Here is an 18,573-nt window from a genome sequence, read left to right on the forward strand (position 1 = left end):
GGTAACAAGGAAGTGATTCAAACGTTGCTTCCCCACTTGAGAAGCGTAAACTCAGACAGAGCTCATTCCGGGAGAACTCATTCCCGATAAAACTCCTTTTACTTTTTTGTTTACGTTTCAAGTTATCGATTTCATTCAGGGATTAATTCAATCTCCTGAAATAGCTCTACTGCTGACTTGGGGATGAAGGTTAATGCCAGAAGACTCCAGGTCAAAGGTCAAACCAGGAGGGTTGGCAAGCACTCTCCCAAACACACGTATGCACTGTATGTATACACATTATCAGACGGACAAACACACAAGAAAGCCAAGTCACACTCAGCCAGTCTTTTTCCATCCCTACTCCCCTCCCCATCCTAGGGGCCAAGCATCCATCCATAGATCGTCATTCCAAGCCAAATAGACAGGAGTGGGATTACCATTCCTATAATGAGGACATGACAGGAAGTGACCATGTGGATTTGTAGACAAGCCTGTACTCCAACGGAAACCGAGGTGTCCCACTGTGGTAAACGAGAGCTGAAGAGAAGACCCAGGTCTGTCTGTTCCATGGTTTATTTCCCCCTTGCAGTTGACTGAGCTTCCTGTATGCCAGAGTCTGGTGTTGTTGTGGTCGTTAATTCCCAAGGGTTTAGGCAAAGAGTCATCCGACTAGACAACATTTCCTGCCTGCTTCACTTGGGAGAAGTTTGGCTTTAGAAAGCAGAAAGTCTCCTTAAAATGTTATTCTGACACTATCATGTAATTACTTATATAATTAATAATCGTGCTCATAATTTCAAACTTCACTCAGTGAGGATATTTCCAGGACTAGACACATAAAAGTAAAAAGTAAAATACATTTTAAAAAACTGGTCAAATAAAACAGTAAGTTTAGGAATAGCCTCCACTTCACTGAGAGATAGGCTAGGCTAGTCTACACTGTAACATCCTACTGTAACAGTGTACAATGTATCACATGCATTGTAAGAAAGTAGTTATTTGGACAGAACAAAGATAACCGGTTAGAAAAATAAGCATGCGTGTGGCTGCAATTTAATTTGTCAGCGCATTCGGCTCTTCCTGCAATAACCCAACCCCCTGCTGCCTGTCAAAACTAACGGCTTAGATTCACAAATGAGGCCGAGAACGCAAATAGAAATAGCGGAGCGGGCTTGACATTTAGATGGAAAGCTGGGTGTAGAACTGGACAGCCACAGTACCCAGTTGAATGCACTCTGTGCGGTTTCAATTGAGAGAAAAAAACGTGGTGTGAAAGTGGGTAACAGTTCACGTCTCAGTCTACCTGCTTACCTTTTCTTGCGCTCTGCTAAGTCTTTTCTGCATGCTGGTGGCCAGTTTCCCAGTGTTGATCCCTTTCCCCGTTTTCCCCTGCTCCTCAGCCATTTTACCGTTCTTTACTGCTCCGAATCCCCAATTAACAGCTATGCGATGTAAACTGGAGTGAGGAAAGAAAGGGACAGAACTTGTCGAACAGGAGGAAGGGTATGGGCGGATGCGAGGGACTCCCCAGAACTCCGTGCTGCGTAAAAGCCCTCGATAACGGTGTGGGTGGCGCGTAATTGTAATCCCGATTACTGTTTCTGAAAGGTGCAACACGTAATCTAATCAACTAGTTTAACAACATAGTCCCACGTGTAAAAACAAAGAAAAAAGTAACTTTTTGGCAATTGACGCTGCAAAAAGCGAATTGACGCAGCAAAGATCCGAAAATCGTCCTTCTTGCTCGTCAGTCAATTGATGAGCCTTTGGTCCGTTAAGGAGCGATTACATTTCCCCTCTGCTCGTCCATCCTCTTAAAGGCACAGTAGTTAACACTTATTAGCCGACTCGCCAACTGTTATGGGTGCAACCGGTGTGTGGGAGTTGCTGCTGCGAATAGACTTCTACTTTATCATTTCATTGAATCATTTGAAGTATTTTTAACAGTCTACCAACTATGATTTAAAACAGTTATATAATCTGAGAGAAAGTAGACCATCTGTAGGCTACATTTTGTCGTCGTGGCCACAAAATGTAATCGTTATCATATATTTGTATTCTGCATCTTGGTTTGAATGGGATTCCCCGATGCAGTGTAGTTAAATTGAGATCATAGAAACATATTATCACGTGGAATTGTCCATCACCCTCGTACCGTATCATTGTCTACCACCCTCGTACCGTATCATTGTCTACCAACCTCGTACCGTATCATTGTCCATCACCCTCGTACCGTATCATTGTCCATCACCCTCGTACCGTATCATTGTCCATCACCCTCGTACCGTATCATTGTCTACCACCCTCGTACCGTATCATTGTCTATCACCCTCGTACCGTATCATTGTCCATCACCCTCGTACCGTATCATTGTCTACCACCCTCGTACCGTATCAGTCTATCACCCTCGTACCGTATCATTGTCCATCACCCTCGTACCGTATCATTGTCCATCACCCTCGTACCGTATCATTGTCCATCACCCTCGTACCGTATCATTGTCCATCACCCTCGTACCGTATCATTGTCTATCACTCTCGTACGGTATCATTGTCCATCACCCTCGTACCGTATCATTGTCTATCACCCTCGTACCGTATCATTGTCCATCACCCTCGTACCGTATCATTGTCCATCACCCTCGTACCGTATCATTGTCTATCACTCTCGTACCGTATCATTGTCCAATACCCTCGTACCGTATCATTGTCCATCACCCTCGTACCGTATCATTGTCCATCACCCTCGTACCGTATCATTGTCTACCAGTAGATGGCAGTGAGAGAAAGTGAGAAAGATCTGAGAGAAAGTGAGACTTCCTTCACTTTATATATTAACTTTGTATGTTGTCTACCTCGCTTGCTTTGGCAATGTTAACACATGTTTCCCATGCCAATAAAGCCCTTGAATTGAATTGAATTGAAAGCTGTGCCAAGACTTAAGAAAACAACAATCTTAAATGCTTTATGAAGCCTTCATATAACTTTTATGGCTTCAGCCTTTAAAGTTGTTGCTTGGGTTCATATCTACAGCAAAGATAGTTACAATGTTGCGATTTATAATAGAAAACAAAAACCAGGAGCATTTCCATAATATTTAATTTCAAAAAATAAATCTTTAAATATCTCATTATACATAATATTAAAATCATAAATATTTCAGACATCGCTTTAATAAAATACAGTAAATGTTGCCTTAAAATATCATACCTCTAGATATGTTCTATACATGAAGCCTATACTTTCCTTCAGTTGCCAAGTTGCGACATCATAGTTGTGTCGTGTTACGGACATCTTACTATGAAGCAATCAAAAAAGATCAAAAAAGAAAATGCTTTAGATGTTCTTCATAATGGTAGCTTGATTTCAATGAGACACCTCTCAATGTTAAATAAAACAAACTCTCTCCCCTTTAGAAACTATGGTCTCACCACAGACACGACCAGGTCCACCTGTCCCATCTGTGTGAAGAGGACACACCCATTTGTAGTTTTTCCTCAGGGGTCACAATGATTTGTATACTATGGTGTGAGAGAACACATATTGTCTGTCTGTCCAGATTCATTCATGGCTCAATCTCCTCTCTCCAATTAAATGGGCGTGGTCAGTCATCAAGCCCCACCCTTTTCCTGAGAGTCCGCCCTCTGCATCAGTGTGCTAGACTCGAGAACAAGGTAAACCCCGCCCTTTTATAGTCAGGTCCAATGGGGCATCAGTCCAGTGGGTCATTTGGTCTGTATATCTCCCAACCAAGCCAGTTACATTACTTCCTCTTCCCCATCTAGTCTCACCTCCCTGTGTCAGCCAGTCCCCAGGGATGGAAGTGTCCAGAGTCCAGCAGCAGACTACCTATCCAGTACAGTAACTGGGAGTACCAGTGAACCCCGGTGTCTCCAAAATGTCCGCCAGCGGAGCCAGTCCAACGGTGCAGCAGGCGGAGTGGGGCGAAGGCCCAGTGGGCGAGGTCATGCCCGTCCACCACCGCGTAGCACGATGCCACCATGCCGTTCACAGACAGCGTCCCATGGCGGGTGAGGGGCGCAAACACACCCTTGTCCTCCTGCACACTCACCCGGGAGATGCGCGAGAGATGCCCCACGCCTTTTCTCCCCTCCTCCCCCTTTCCAACCCCCTCCCCAGACACTGCGGTTAGCACACACTGTCCCGGCCGCACGTTGCTGGCGTATACCGTCCTCATACTACCCGGAGTTGGCTCCGCCCCTTCAGAGCAGTTTCCCTTGGACACGAACAGCAGGTGGGCAGCGGTGAGTGACAGGCTAACCCCGCCTTCTGTCTCAATGGTGTAGAATTCCTTCCGGGTTGCGGGGTCGCGGTCCAGGAAGGTGAGAACCTCGCTGTAAACGAGCTCTCCACTGCCGTCACTCCCTGAAGAGGCGAGGACTCGCTCACCCGGCTGCAGGTCCTGGATCAACCTTTGACCCCCGTCCTCTAGGGTCACCCACGCCCCTCCCGGAAAACACCCCCCTGATTTAGCGGCAACGGAGTGCTCTGAGAGAGAGAGAGAGAGAGAGAGAGAGAGAGGTTGTGAAACAATGCATTCTGTGAGGTGGGTAGGTACACAGTAAGTCTGAGAGAGAGAGAGAGAGAGGTTGTGAAACAATGCATTCTGTGAGGTGGGTAGGTACACAGTAAGTCTGAGAGAGAGAGGTTGTGAAACAATGCATTCTGTGAGGTGGGTAGGTACACAGTAAGTCTGAGAGAGAGAGAGAGGTTGTGAAACAATGCATTCTGTGAGGTGGGTACGTACACAGTAAGTCTGAGAGAGAGAGAGGTTGTGAAACAATGCATTCTGTGAGGTGGGTAGGTACACAGTAAGTCTGAGAGAGAGAGAGAGAGAGAGGTTGTGAAACAATGCATTCTGTGAGGTGGGTAGGTACACAGTAAGTCTGAGAGAGAGAGAGAGAGAGAGGTTGTGAAACAATGCATTCTGTGAGGTGGGTAGGTACACAGTAAGTCTGAGAGAGAGAGAGAGAGAGAGGAGGTTGTGAAACAATGCATTCTGTGAGGTGGGTAGGTACACAGTAAGTCAGAGAGAGAGAGAGAGGTTGTGAAACAATGCATTCTGTGAGGTGGGTAGGTACACAGTAAGTCTGAGAGAGAGAGAGAGAGGTTGTGAAACAATGCATTCTGTGAGGTGGGTAGGTACACAGTAAGTCTGAGAGAGAGAGAGAGAGGTTGTGAAACAATGCATTCTGTGAGGTGGGTAGGTACACAGTAAGTCTGAGAGAGAGAGAGAGAGAGGTTGTGAAACAATGCATTCTGTGAGGTGGGTAGGTACACAGTAAGTCTGAGAGAGAGAGAGAGAGAGAGGTTGTGAAACAATGCATTCTGTGAGGTGGGTAGGTACACAGTAAGTCTGAGAGAGAGAGAGAGGTTGTGAAACAATGCATTCTGTGAGGTGGGTAGGTACACAGTAAGTCTGAGAGAGAGAGAGAGGTTGTGAAACAATGCATTCTGTGAGGTGGGTAGGTACACAGTAAGTCTGAGAGAGAGAGAGAGGTTGTGAAACAATGCATTCTGTGAGGTGGGTAGGTACACAGTAAGTCTGAGAGAGAGAGAGAGAGAGAGGTTGTGAAACAATGCATTCTGTGAGGTGGGTAGGTACACAGTAAGTCTGAGAGAGAGAGAGAGAGAGGTTGTGAAACAATGCATTCTGTGAGGTGGGTAGGTACACAGTAAGTCAGAGAGAGAGAGAGAGGTTGTGAAACAATGCATTCTGTGAGGTGGGTAGGTACACAGTAAGTCTGAGAGAGAGAGAGAGAGGTTGTGAAACAATGCATTCTGTGAGGTGGGTAGGTACACAGTAAGTCTGAGAGAGAGAGAGAGAGGTTGTGAAACAATGCATTCTGTGAGGTGGGTAGGTACACAGTAAGTCTGAGAGAGAGAGAGAGAGAGAGAGGTTGTGAAACAATGCATTCTGTGAGGTGGGTAGGTACACAGTAAGTCTGAGAGAGAGAGAGAGAGGTTGTGAAACAATGCATTCTGTGAGGTGGGTAGGTACACAGTAAGTCTGAGAGAGAGAGAGAGGTTGTGAAACAATGCATTCTGTGAGGTGGGTAGGTACACAGTAAGTCTGAGAGAGAGAGAGAGAGAGAGGTTGTGAAACAATGCATTCTGTGAGGTGGGTAGGTACACAGTAAGTCTGAGAGAGAGAGAGGTTGTGAAACAATGCATTCTGTGAGGTGGGTAGGTACACAGTAAGTCTGAGAGAGAGAGAGAGGTTGTGAAACAATGCATTCTGTGAGGTGGGTAGGTACACAGTAAGTCTGAGAGAGAGAGAGAGAGAGGTTGTGAAACAATGCATTCTGTGAGGTGGGTAGGTACACAGTAAGTCAGAGAGAGAGAGAGAGGTTGTGAAACAATGCATTCTGTGAGGTGGGTAGGTACACAGTAAGTCAGAGAGAGAGAGAGAGGTTGTGAAACAATGCATTCTGTGAGGTGGGTAGGTACACAGTAAGTCTGAGAGAGAGAGAGAGAGAGGTTGTGAAACAATGCATTCTGTGAGGTGGGTATGTTACACAGTAAGTCTGAGAGAGAGAGAGAGAGGTTGTGAAACAATGCATTCTGTGAGGTGGGTAGGTACACAGTAAGTCTGAGAGAGAGAGAGAGAGGTTGTGAAACAATGCATTCTGTGAGGTGGGTAGGTACACAGTAAGTCTGAGAGAGAGAGAGAGAGGTTGTGAAACAATGCATTCTGTGAGGTGGGTAGGTACACAGTAAGTCAGAGAGAGAGAGGTTGTGAAACAATGCATTCTGTGAGGTGGGTAGGTACACAGTAAGTCTGAGAGAGAGAGAGAGAGAGGTTGTGAAACAATGCATTCTGTGAGGTGGGTAGGTACACAGTAAGTCTGAGAGAGAGAGAGAGAGAGAGAGGTTGTGAAACAATGCATTCTGTGAGGTGGGTAGGTACACAGTAAGTCTGAGAGAGAGAGAGGTTGTGAAACAATGCATTCTGTGAGGTGGGTAGGTACACAGTAAGTCTGAGAGAGAGAGAGAGAGGTTGTGAAACAATGCATTCTGTGAGGTGGGTAGGTACACAGTAAGTCTGAGAGAGAGAGAGAGAGAGGTTGTGAAACAATGCATTCTGTGAGGTGGGTAGGTACACAGTAAGTCAGAGAGAGAGAGAGAGGTTGTGAAACAATGCATTCTGTGAGGTGGGTAGGTACACAGTAAGTCTGAGAGAGAGAGAGAGAGGTTGTGAAACAATGCATTCTGTGAGGTGGGTAGGTACACAGTAAGTCTGAGAGAGAGAGAGAGAGGTTGTGAAACAATGCATTCTGTGAGGTGGGTAGGTACACAGTAAGTCAGAGAGAGAGAGAGAGGTTGTGAAACAATGCATTCTGTGAGGTGGGTAGGTACACAGTAAGTCTGAGAGAGAGAGAGAGAGGTTGTGAAACAATGCATTCTGTGAGGTGGGTAGGTACACAGTAAGTCTGAGAGAGAGAGAGAGAGAGGTTGTGAAACAATGCATTCTGTGAGGTGGGTAGGTACACAGTAAGTCTGAGAGAGAGAGAGAGAGAGAGAGGTTGTGAAACAATGCATTCTGTGAGGTGGGTAGGTACACAGTAAGTCAGAGAGAGAGAGGTTGTGAAACAATGCATTCTGTGAGGTGGGTAGGTACACAGTAAGTCTGAGAGAGAGAGAGAGGTTGTGAAACAATGCATTCTGTGAGGTGGGTAGGTACACAGTAAGTCTGAGAGAGAGAGAGAGAGAGGTTGTGAAACAATGCATTCTGTGAGGTGGGTAGGTACACAGTAAGTCTGAGAGAGAGAGAGAGGTTGTGAAACAATGCATTCTGTGAGGTGGGTAGGTACACAGTAAGTCAGAGAGAGAGAGAGGTTGTGAAACAATGCATTCTGTGAGGTGGGTAGGTACACAGTAAGTCTGAGAGAGAGAGAGAGAGAGAGAGAGAGAGAGGTTGTGAAACAATGCATTCTGTGAGGTGGGTAGGTACACAGTAAGTCTAAGCATTGCAAATATATTCCGCCCTTTAAATAAATATTAGCTTCTTTATTTCCGTCTACTCCACAGAAAAGAACAAAAGCTGGCTGAAAGATTAAAGCTGCTATTTGAATGTGTGTGTGTGTGTGTGTTTCCATCCCTCAGTTTGTGTGTGTAAGTCTGTGTTCATTTGTGTTTTAAGGTACTGAACTTGATGTGGTACATTGGGACTGTCTCAAGTCTATCTACACAAATATTTGTGCAAGGTAGGACCAAGGCCAGGTCCAGCCAAATGATCGGAGAATCAGGAAGTGGAGGTTAATCATCTGTGGACTGAGACTCCGCCCACTGCACCAACATAACCTCAAACTCCACATCATCTCCAATGTATGGTGTAACATGTACTTGGTTGTTCAGGGGTGAAGTTTCCTCTAGGCACAGGTCTAGAATCAGCTTCCGTTCTCCCAATCATAAGCTCCATTAGTGGGGAAAATACAAAACTGACCCAAGATCAGCATCTAGGGGCACCTTCTTGGTAAATCATTCTTCTTCTTCTTCATTCGACTTTCCAGTCCTAAATGTAGTAGGGGTCTGGTTGGGTAGCGCTCCCTTGTGGGCTCTTTGTATTGGTGTCAGTTTTTGGGTCCCCCACTCAGTTTTATTTGACCTTTTATTTAACTAGGCAAGTCACTTAAGAACAAATTCTTATTTTCAATGACGGCCTAGAAACAGCCTTGTTCAGGGGCAGAACCACAGATTTTTACCAGATTCAATCTTGCAACCTTTCGGTTACTAGTCCAACGTTCTAACCCCTAGGCTACCTACCGCCCCGCCCCTCAGTAAGTGTTAGAATGGAGTTTCAAGGAAGCTTTGGTATTATGATGTCACTTGTAGCAGCAGATGAGACTTCTTGGTCTATGAAGAGATGCCTTTCTTGAGTGGTTTTTCTTTTTCACAGTTTGAGGTTTCAGTTGGGAAAAAAAATAAAAAAATGGCGCCCGGTGCCGTCTTCCGATCAAGTCAAGGACTGGTGACTCGCAACCCGATCTGGGTAGGAAAGACAGAAGGAACAGAGGAAAAATAAATAAAGAGAGGATAGAGGGAAAATAAATAGAGAGAGGATAGAGGGAAAATAAATAAAGAGAGGACAGAGGGAAAAGATCATTTCAGGCACCACGTAGTACAAGAGAAGACAGTTTGATCTGTCTCTGCTCTATTCTGTGTTCTATACCGTTCCCCTGACAACCAAATCAGTCCTGAACAAGGATCATCGCTTAGCTACACTACTAACGTCTGTGGCTTTATCAATGAGGCTACATCAATGGGAGAAAGCAGAAGAGAGACACAAAGTAAACTGAAGCAACGCTGCGCACCAACATATTGCCGCAGCATAACATGCCAGTAACATAAGGGAGTGACCACATAAAGTTGCAGTAGCTACCTCTCCCTTAATGGTGAGTCACTCTACTGATCCTAATGTAAGCTTTAAGCAACAATGGACAGGCCATAGATGGGTCAAGAGACAGTTGCGGTGAAGAGGGTTAGAAGGGGTTAGGGAAGAAGCTGAGAAGTCAGTCACCCAAAGCGGCTGTATGTCCCTCTAGCTGTGACCCCCCCCCCCAAAAAAGCAGGCGTCCGTTTTGATTTGATCCATAGTGACGAGGTGGCCACTGTTGAAGGGCGTCTTCAAGTGGTTCAGTGTTGTGTTTAGTAAGGAATGTAGAGGTGATGCTGTCCCTCCTCTGCTAAGTGTCCAATGTGTGTCCAGTTAAGGTGAAGGCAGTCAAAAACCCTCTCAAATCATTCACTGTGTATCAAATCATTCACTATCCATATTTTCACTATTATCACGTACCGAGAAAGAGTGAGAGGTTGTTTTTTGTTCATTAGTGGCAGTTAGGTGAAACAGACGTCCATGCACAGTGTGTTACTGCTACATCCTCCTTCCTCCGGTCTCTCTCTGATGCTTGTTCAATCTCCCTCTCCCCTTCAGCCCTCTTTCCCTCCCCTCCTTCCTGCCCCTCTCTCTCCGTCTCTCACCCGACTTCACACTGCAGTGCACGTGGGCCTTGGACTCGTAGTAGACCCAGTCGAAGCCGGCCTCAACTGCCAGTCGAGCCAACATGGCGTACTTGTTGCGGTCGCGGTCAGAGGTCGTGATGTCGACCGCCCGTCCCTCATAGTGGAGCGACTCCTCAGAATGGTGGCCGTCCTCGTCCCAGCCCTCTGTGACCCGGAGGCGCACCCCCGGCCACAGGTTCATCACCGAGATGGCCAGAGAGTTCAGCTTGTCCTTGCAGCGCTGCCCGGGAGGGTAAAGGGTTAAGGGTCATGGGAGGGAGGGAGGGAGGGAGGGAGGGAGGGAGGAGGGAGGGGAGGGGAGGGGGAGGGAGGGGAGGGAGGGAAGGGAGGGAGGGAGGGAGGCAAGAGAGACAGGAGTATTAGAGTTGTGGGGTGAATCTACATGTGTCAGTGTGTAATAAAGTGCATTTATAACAGTTCATGGATTTAAAATGGCTGAAAGAATGATTACACATCCATCTCAATGTAGTCCATAGCTCTTTCTCAATGGTCTTTCCTTGATTCCTCGTGTCTTCTTTTCTCACCTCCTGCTCAAAAGGCATTGGAGGAGAAGATCAAAAAGTCCAGACACAAGCATTCGAGGACAGCCAATTGAGAAAGAACCCTGGTGCAAGAGCTATCCATCAGGCATCCACCCCATCCAACCAATGTAGAATCCTGGGGCTGTTCAACAAACTAGCCACCCCACCACAGAAGGCCCCACTCCTCAACACCACCCCCCCTGCATCTGGCCAGCAGACAATGCCCCCCTACAGTCTCATCAGCCTGGGTGTTTGCTCTCTGTGGCGAGAGAGGAGGCTGAGAGTCTAAGTTAGGGACCGGAGAAATGGTGGAGAGGTAGGTGGGATAGGGTGGAGAGGTAGGTGGGATAGGGTGGAGTGGTAGGTTGGGGTGAGGTTAGGGGGGTATTGGGGTAGAGGGGTGGTGTGAAGTTAGAGGGTATAGGACAGGAGGATAGAGGGAGACGTGGGTATGAACAGTCAGCCAATGCAGCTCTCCCCAAACTTGGGTCTGGTGAGGGTGAGCAAATAGAGGGTGAGAGGTCCTATTGAGGACCCTGAGGGTGTTGGACGTTCCCTAGTCACCCACACAAACCAAGCACACACAAACCAAGCACACCAAGCACACCAAGCACACCACACACACACACACGCACCAAGCACACACACACTTGCCCTCAGATCACCTAAAGCTAAATTTCTCATTATTTTTTGTCACCATCTCATTCACAATAGGATACATGACACTACTTTATGGAGATAACTGTGAACAGAGCAGGGTCTTCAAATCTCATCCTATATGAGGTCCGGACTACTGCTGGTTCTCTCTTCTACCTGATAATGAATTGCACTCACCTGGTGTCCCAGGTCTAAATCATTCCCTGATTAGAGGGGAAGAATAGAAAAAAAGCAACAGAACTGTCTTGGAGGTCCAGATGACAATTTGAGGGACATGTAGACAGTGTGACATATAGCTTCTGCAGACTGAAAGGATGGGTTAGGTCACAGGATTCCCTAAGCCGCTGATATACACAGGCCCTTACTGTTTCACCCTGTGTCCATTTCTGTTCAGAACACATACAGTGTACATGTCTGGTAGGTGTATTATATATATATATATATATATATATATATATACACACACACATATACACAGTGGTAGGTGTATTATATATATATATACACACACACATATAAACTGAGTGTACAAAACATTAGGTACACCTATATGTACACAGTGAATTTGGAAGGTATTCAGACCCCTTGACTTTATTCACATTTTGTTACGTTACAGCCTTATTCTAAAATGGATTTTACATTGTTTTCCCCTCATTGATCTACACACAATACCCTATAAAACAGAAATACCTTATTGACATAAGTATTCACTCTCTTTGCTGTGAGTTGAGCTCAGGTGTATCCGTTTTCCATTGATCATCCTTGAGATGTTTCTACAACTTGATTGGAGTCCACCTGTGGTAAATTCAATTGATTGGACATGATTTGGAAAGGCACACACCTGTTTATATAAGGTCCCACAGTTGACAGTGCATGTCAGAGCAAAAACCAAGCCATGTGGTTGAAGGAATTGTCCGTAGAGCTCAGAGACTGGATTGTGTTGAGGTACAGATCTGCTGAAGGGTTCCAAAAAATGTCTGCAGCATTGAAGGTCCCCAAGAACACCGTGGCCTCCATCATTCTTAAATGGAAGAAGTTTGGAACCACCAAGACTCTTCCTTGAGCTGGCCGCCCAGCCAAACTGAGAAATCAGGGGAGAAGGGGCTTGGTCAGGGAGGTGACCAAGAACCCGATGGTCACTCTGACAGAGTTCCAGAGTTCCTCTGTGGAGATGGTTGTCCTTATGGAAGGTTCTCCCATCTCTGCAGCACTCCACCAATCAGGCCTTTATGATAGAGTGGCCAGATGGAAGCCACTCCTCAATAAAAGGAACATGACAGCCCGCTTAGAGTTGCCAAAAGACACCTAAAGACTCTCAGACCATGAGAAACTAGATTCTTTGGTCTGATGACGCCAAGATTGAACCCAAGGGCATTGTCTGGAGGAAACCTGGCACCATCCCTACGGTGAAGCATGCTCATGGCAGCATCATTCTGTGGGGATGTTTTTCAACGCCAGGGACTGGGAGACTAGTCAGGATCGAGGGAAAGATGAACAGAGCAAAGTACAGAGAGATCCTTGATGAAAACCTGCTCCAGAGTGCTCAGGACCTCAGACTGGGGTGAAGGTTCCCCTTCCAACAGGACAACGACCCTAACCACACAGCCAAGACAATGCAGGAGTGTCTTCGGGACAAGTCTCTGAATGTCCGAGTGGCCCAGCCAGAGCCCGGACATGAACCCATTTTAACATCTCTGGAGAGCCCTGAAATTGGCTGTGCAGCGACGCTACAGATCTAACCGAACAGAGCTTGAGAGGATCTGCAGAGAACAATGGGAGAAACTCCCCAAATACAGATGTGCCAAGCTTGTAGCGTCATACCCAAGAAGACTCACGGCTGTAATCGCTGCCAAAGGTGCTTCAACAAAGTACTGAGTAAAGGTTCTGAATATTTATGAAAATGTGATATTTCAGATTATTTTTATGAATTTGCAAAAATTTCTAAAAACCTATCTTTGCTTTGTCATTATGGGGTATTGTGTGAAGATTGAGGGAAAAAAAAACAATTTATTTAATCAATTTTAGAATAAGGCTGTAATGTAACAAAATGTGGAAAAAGTCACGGGGTCTGAATACTTTCCGAATGTAGTGTATACACTACCATTCAAAAGTTTGTGGTCACATAGAAATGTCCTTGTTTTTGAAAGAAAAGCTGTTTTTTTGTCCATTAAATTAACATCAAATTGATCAGAAATACAGTGTAGACAATGTTAATGTTGTAAATTAGTATTGTAGCTGGGAACGGCTGATTGTTAATGGAATATCTACATAGGCGTACAGAGGCCCATTATCAGCAACCATCACCCCTGTGTTCCAATGGCACGTTGTGTTAGCAAATCCAAGTTAATCATTTTAAAAGGCTAACTGATCATTAGAAAACCCTTTTGCAGTTATGTTAGCACAGCTGAAAATTGTTGTCCTGATTAAAGAAGCAAAATAACTGGCCTTATTTAAACTAGTTGAGTATCTGGAGCATCAGGATTTGTAGGTTCGATAACAGGCTCAAAACGGCCAGAAACAAATAACTTTCTTCTGAAACTCATCAGTCTATTCTTGTTCTGAGAAATGTAGTCTATTCCATGCGAGAAATTGTCAAGAAACTGAAGATCTCGTACAATACTGTGTACTACTCCCTTCACAGAACATTGCAAACGGTCTCTAACCAGAATAGAAAGAGTGGGAGGCCCCGGTGCACAACTGAGCAAAAGGACAAGTACATTATAGTGTCTAGTTTGAGAAACAGACGCCTCACATGTCCTCAACTGGCAGCTTCATTAAATAGTACCCACAAAGCACCAGTCTCAACATCAACAGTGAAGAAGCGACTCCGGGACACTGGCCTTCTAGGCAGAGTTCCTCTGTCCAGTGTCTGTGTTCTTTTGCCCATCTTAATCTTTTCTTTTTATTGGCCTGTCTGAGATATGCCTTTTTCTTTGCAACTCTGCCTAGAAGGCCAGTATCCTGGAGTCACCTCTTCATGGTTGACGTTGAGACTGGTGTTTTGCAGGTACTATTTAATGAAGCTGCCAGTTGAGGACATGTGAGGCATCTGTTTCTCAAACTAGACACTCTAATGTACTTGTCCTCTTGCTCAGTTGTGCCCCGGGGTCTACACATACATACATACATACCACACTGAGTGTATGAAACATTAGAAACACCTTCCTAATATTGAGTTTCCCCCCTTTTGCCCTCAGAACAGCCTCAATTTGCCGGGCATGGACTCTACAAGGTGTCGAACGGACTGAAACAGGGATGCTGGCCCATGTTGACTCCAATGCTTCCTTCAGTTGTGTCAAGTTGGCTGGATGTCCTTTGGGTGGTGGACCACTCTTGATACACACTGGAAGCTGTTGAGCTTTGCAGTTTTTGACACTCAAACCAGTGCGCCTGGCACCTACTACCACACAATATTCAAAGGTATGTAAATCTTTTGTCTTGCCCATTCACCCTCTGAATTTCACACATACACAATCCATGACTCAATTGTCTCCTCCCCTCATCGACACTGATTGAAGTGGATTTAACAAGTGACATCAATTAGTGATCATAGCTTTGGCCTAGATTCACCTGGTCAGTCTGTCAAGGAAACAGCAGGTGTTCATAATGTTTTGTACACTCAGTGTATGTATTCTACCGCATGATTTCTATTAAGTGGAGACATAGGCACTGCCACTCTAGGCCAACTGCACAGCTAAACTCGGGCTAGATTGGTAGTGGCCCCTATAGGTTACAATAATATTTTGACACTATGTGTCTTTTACGTGTTGCATTTGGATAGGTTTAGGCTATTAGTTTGGCCAATGTTGTATTTCAAAATCTATGTATGGTGTTCTAACTTATTTTTCTATGTCGGTCCTCTCAGGTTCACCGGGATAAGAATAGCTCATTGCAGAGTCCCAATAGATGCCTTTTCACAGAGTGGTGTGGATTTTAACATCAATTTTTTTCCTCTGCGGTCGCAGACACGAACTCGAGTCCATAAATCAGTCGATTAATTTTGTTGGTTTTACTTTCAAGGTACAGATCGACGGGGTTTCTGTAGGCGCGGTTTCGCACTGACCACGAGCTACACAAACATTCGATGTCGAGTTGACAACACGTGCCTGTGCAGTGTGCACACCTATGGCTTCAGCCGCCGAACAGTCACGTCTGTATGCGCGCTCCAGTGCCACTCGCGGGCAGGCAAGTCACCACCGCTGATTTAAAAATAAGAGGCGAAAAATGTGTATAATTAAGTCTTGAATGCATGTGAAGTGGACTATTTTTGCACATGTGCTTCAAAAACAAACAGAAAAATAACACAAAATGGTGAAAAACAAACAGGAGGTTGTCTCTTGCGGCAGGCGGCGGCGGTCGCGCTCGGAGCACATAAATTGTGCGCAGGTCAAGTTAAACGCGCAGCCCTGTGTGTTTGTGTGCGCTTGGAGCGAGGTGACAGCTAACAACCCGAGTGAGATCTGGCACTCTGTTTCCACGTGGGGGACATAAATGCTCGCCTTTCAGAGGAAGCCCGTGGTCACAAGAGGCAGATATAAATACTTTATTCCTAGGGAATTGAAGTCAAATAAATTCCACTCTCGGAACCACATCAATGAGCGTGTCGTAAAAGGTCTGACAGTCCAAAAGGCGACCGTTAACTCTGGCCAGTCAGGCTTAAACGAACTGTAAACATTTGCATATGCACCGAGTCAGGCTCTGACCAAGTTGGACGATTGGGTGTTTTTCCCAAAAAATGTAAAAACAGAGGACATAGTGTTTTAATTACATGCTTCCACTATTCCGTACTTTTATAGAAGGGGTTGCGTTATAAGGTTTGTTGCAGCTGCCCAGCTTTACGCATGCGGCAGCCCCAATTTAAATTAACTCCAAATATCTTCATGCGATGCTATTTCAGCTCTGCACGAAAAATGTTGGAACCAACCATCAGACCAGTTATTTGAGCCGCCAGTCCAACTTTTACTGATGTCCTGCGGGTGACCTGATGAGGGCCAGACTGGCAAACCTCTCTATATCCCAATACCATTCTGAGTCACCCTCCATATCTATCATGTTGCCAACAATACGCTCTTTGGATTGCGTGACTCAAGCACGTTGTGCAAATACGCACTCTGTAATCAGTGCTGTGCACTGCTCCTGGCCAGGAAACCAAAGTCAATAACACGGCATCGATAAGACAGGTCCACGGGTTTAAAGGCTGTACAAAGTACAAGAGGTAGGCTTTAGGGAGCTACCCAATACCACATACAAGTGTCCCGTCGTGCAGATGTGTTTGACATGGCCAATGAAGCATGATATCACAGTAGGGCTTTACGAATCTAGTCTATACAGGGTATAGGCTAGTCTTACCTGTGTCATCATCCGGTCTGCACCTGTGTTCTCTTCATCTTTAAATATGATGTCAGGGTTATAGTTCGGGGTCAGCTCTTTGAAGCGCTCCGAGTTCCGTGTTATTTTCCCCTCATATCGACCACTCGCACCTAGTGTCTTCTCCGCTACGTTAGGGCTGAACTGCTTGTAGGCAAGTGGCGCAAGCTTCCTCGGTGACCTCCTCTTGCCATATCCCCTTCCTGGCCCGCAGCCCTCGCTGACCTGCGAGAGAATCACTGCGCACCCGGCGAGGCACACCACGAGCCTGGGGAGTAGCATTCCACTCACCCACGCCAACGGACACCCCAAAAGGAGGTGACAGAAAAATGTCACTGATCAATTTAAAACCCCTCCTCCCCCTGGTCGCTGCTTATCTCCTTTCACAGGGTACAAGAGGGGGAGGAGGACAGTTACAAATGAATCACCAAGTCCCCAAAACTCGCCATATCCCGGCGCGCAAAAAGACGCTGCGCTACTGGAGATGGAGTACAGCGCCGGCGTCTTTTAAAACCCCAGGTAAGATCCCCTATAATAAAGTACCGGCGCGTTCAGTTGCTCCTCTCACGGTGAACGTCTCGTCTCACAGTTCAAGCGGAGACACGCGCATAAATAGGGAAAAATCGTTTATCTTGGCAGACAGGTTCAAAGCCGTTCCCTTAGCTGTGAGAAACGTCCCTCAGTCAGACAGGCCCCGGTGCGCAGACTGACTGGGCTTTTTGGGTAGCGGTCAAAGGGTGTCCCCGCAGCGGTTTTCCTGCCACTCGGCTTGGCTCTCAATGCGTGGCCTGTGGTGCAAGACTCTCAGCTCAACTGGAAATGGAAGAGTTCCGAAAGATCAGATGCCGTGGAGGAGACCGCGCCCTGCCAGTCCTGCCCTCTGTCCCGTCCCAGCCTACCTCTCCTCCCATCTGGTTAGCCCGGCCGAGCCATTTCACTTTATTGCCCACACGCTCGGCTCTTTCTGCTCAACGCCACTGTGCTAGACAAACAACAGCCTACAGCCGCCTAGACTCGCGCACACACCGATACTGTCCTTTGGACCCGTGTGATTATCTTGAACTCATAACCTGGTGAAAGACGCGCGCGCCCCCCCCTCCTCCAGAATATTGTTAATGCGAACATAATTGAATCGCCCTCAGTAAGAAGCGCGGTAATTGCCGCATGCATGTCCGATTTCATTAAGGGAGACAGTCAGGACATCCAAAACCCGTCAACGACTCCTGTACCCTCACTGTGGTCACCCCTTTGCTGCTATAACAGCCTCCACTCTTCTGGGAGGGCTTTCTACTAGATGCTGGAATATTGCTGCGGGGATTTGCTTCCATTCAGCCACAAGAGCATTAGTGAGGCCGGGCACTGATGTTAGGCGATTAAGCCCGGCTCGCAGTCAGCGTTCCAATTCATCCCAAAGGTGTTCGATGGGGTTGAGGTCAGGGCTCTGTGCAGGCCAGTCAAGTTCATCCACACCAACCTCGACAAACCATTTCTGTATGAACCTCTTTGTGCACATGGGCATTGTCATACTGAAACAGGAAAGGACCTTCCCCAAACTGTTGCCACAAAGTTGGAAGCGCATAATGGTCTAGAATGTCATTGTATGCTGTAGGGTTAAGAATTCCCTTCACTGGAGCTAAAGGGGCCTAGCCTGAACCATGAAAAATAGCTCCAGACCATTATTCCTCCTCCACCAAACATTACAGTTAGCGCTATGCATTCGGTCAGGTAGCACTGTCCCCCAGTCCAGTGGCGGCGAGCTTTACACCCCTCCAGCAGACACTTGGCATTACGCCTGGTAGTCTTAGGCTTTTGTGCGGCTGCTCGGCCGTGGAAACCCATTTCATGAAGCTCCCAACGAACAGTTCTAACGTTGCTTCCAGAGGCAGTTTAGAACTCGGTGGTGAACGTTGCAAATGAAGACCATTTTTACACCCTACGCGCTTCAGCGGTCCTGTTCTGTGAGCTTGTGTGGCCTACCACTTCCTGGCTGAGCTGTTGTTGCT

General features: G+C 46.5%; 2 protein-coding genes across 9 annotated transcripts in view; both read right to left on the reverse strand.

The window, feature by feature from the left end:
- bin1b (bridging integrator 1b) overlaps positions 1 to 1,792 on the reverse strand; it is a 41,843-nt gene extending 40,051 nt beyond the window's left edge. For 2 of the 8 annotated variants that reach the window (XM_065023010.1, XM_065023022.1), the window contains exon 1: positions 1,294 to 1,789. In XM_065023010.1, the coding sequence (XP_064879082.1) occupies positions 1,294 to 1,386 (93 nt within the window). In that variant the 5' untranslated portion in view covers positions 1,387 to 1,789. Of the gene's footprint in view, positions 1 to 1,293 lie in introns of all 8 variants that reach the window. The other 6 variants (XM_065023031.1, XM_065023040.1, XM_065023018.1 and 3 more) reach the window with 5 other exon arrangements.
- Positions 1,793 to 3,062: 1,270 nt separating this feature from the next.
- LOC115120387 (indian hedgehog B protein-like) lies at positions 3,063 to 17,544 on the reverse strand. Its single transcript, XM_065023073.1, has 3 exons — positions 16,553 to 17,544; positions 9,984 to 10,245; positions 3,063 to 4,490 (listed from the first exon to the last, which is right to left on the reverse strand). The coding sequence occupies exons 1-3, from the start codon at positions 16,850 to 16,852 to the stop codon at positions 3,769 to 3,771; spliced, it is 1,284 nt and encodes a 427-aa protein (XP_064879145.1). The 5' UTR covers positions 16,853 to 17,544; the 3' UTR covers positions 3,063 to 3,768.
- Between the last annotated feature and the right edge of the window lie 1,029 nt (positions 17,545 to 18,573).

The sequence above is a fragment of the Oncorhynchus nerka genome, linkage group LG2, assembly GCF_034236695.1.
Source record: "Oncorhynchus nerka isolate Pitt River linkage group LG2, Oner_Uvic_2.0, whole genome shotgun sequence".
In the NCBI taxonomy this organism is placed as follows: Eukaryota; Metazoa; Chordata; class Actinopteri; order Salmoniformes; family Salmonidae; genus Oncorhynchus; species Oncorhynchus nerka.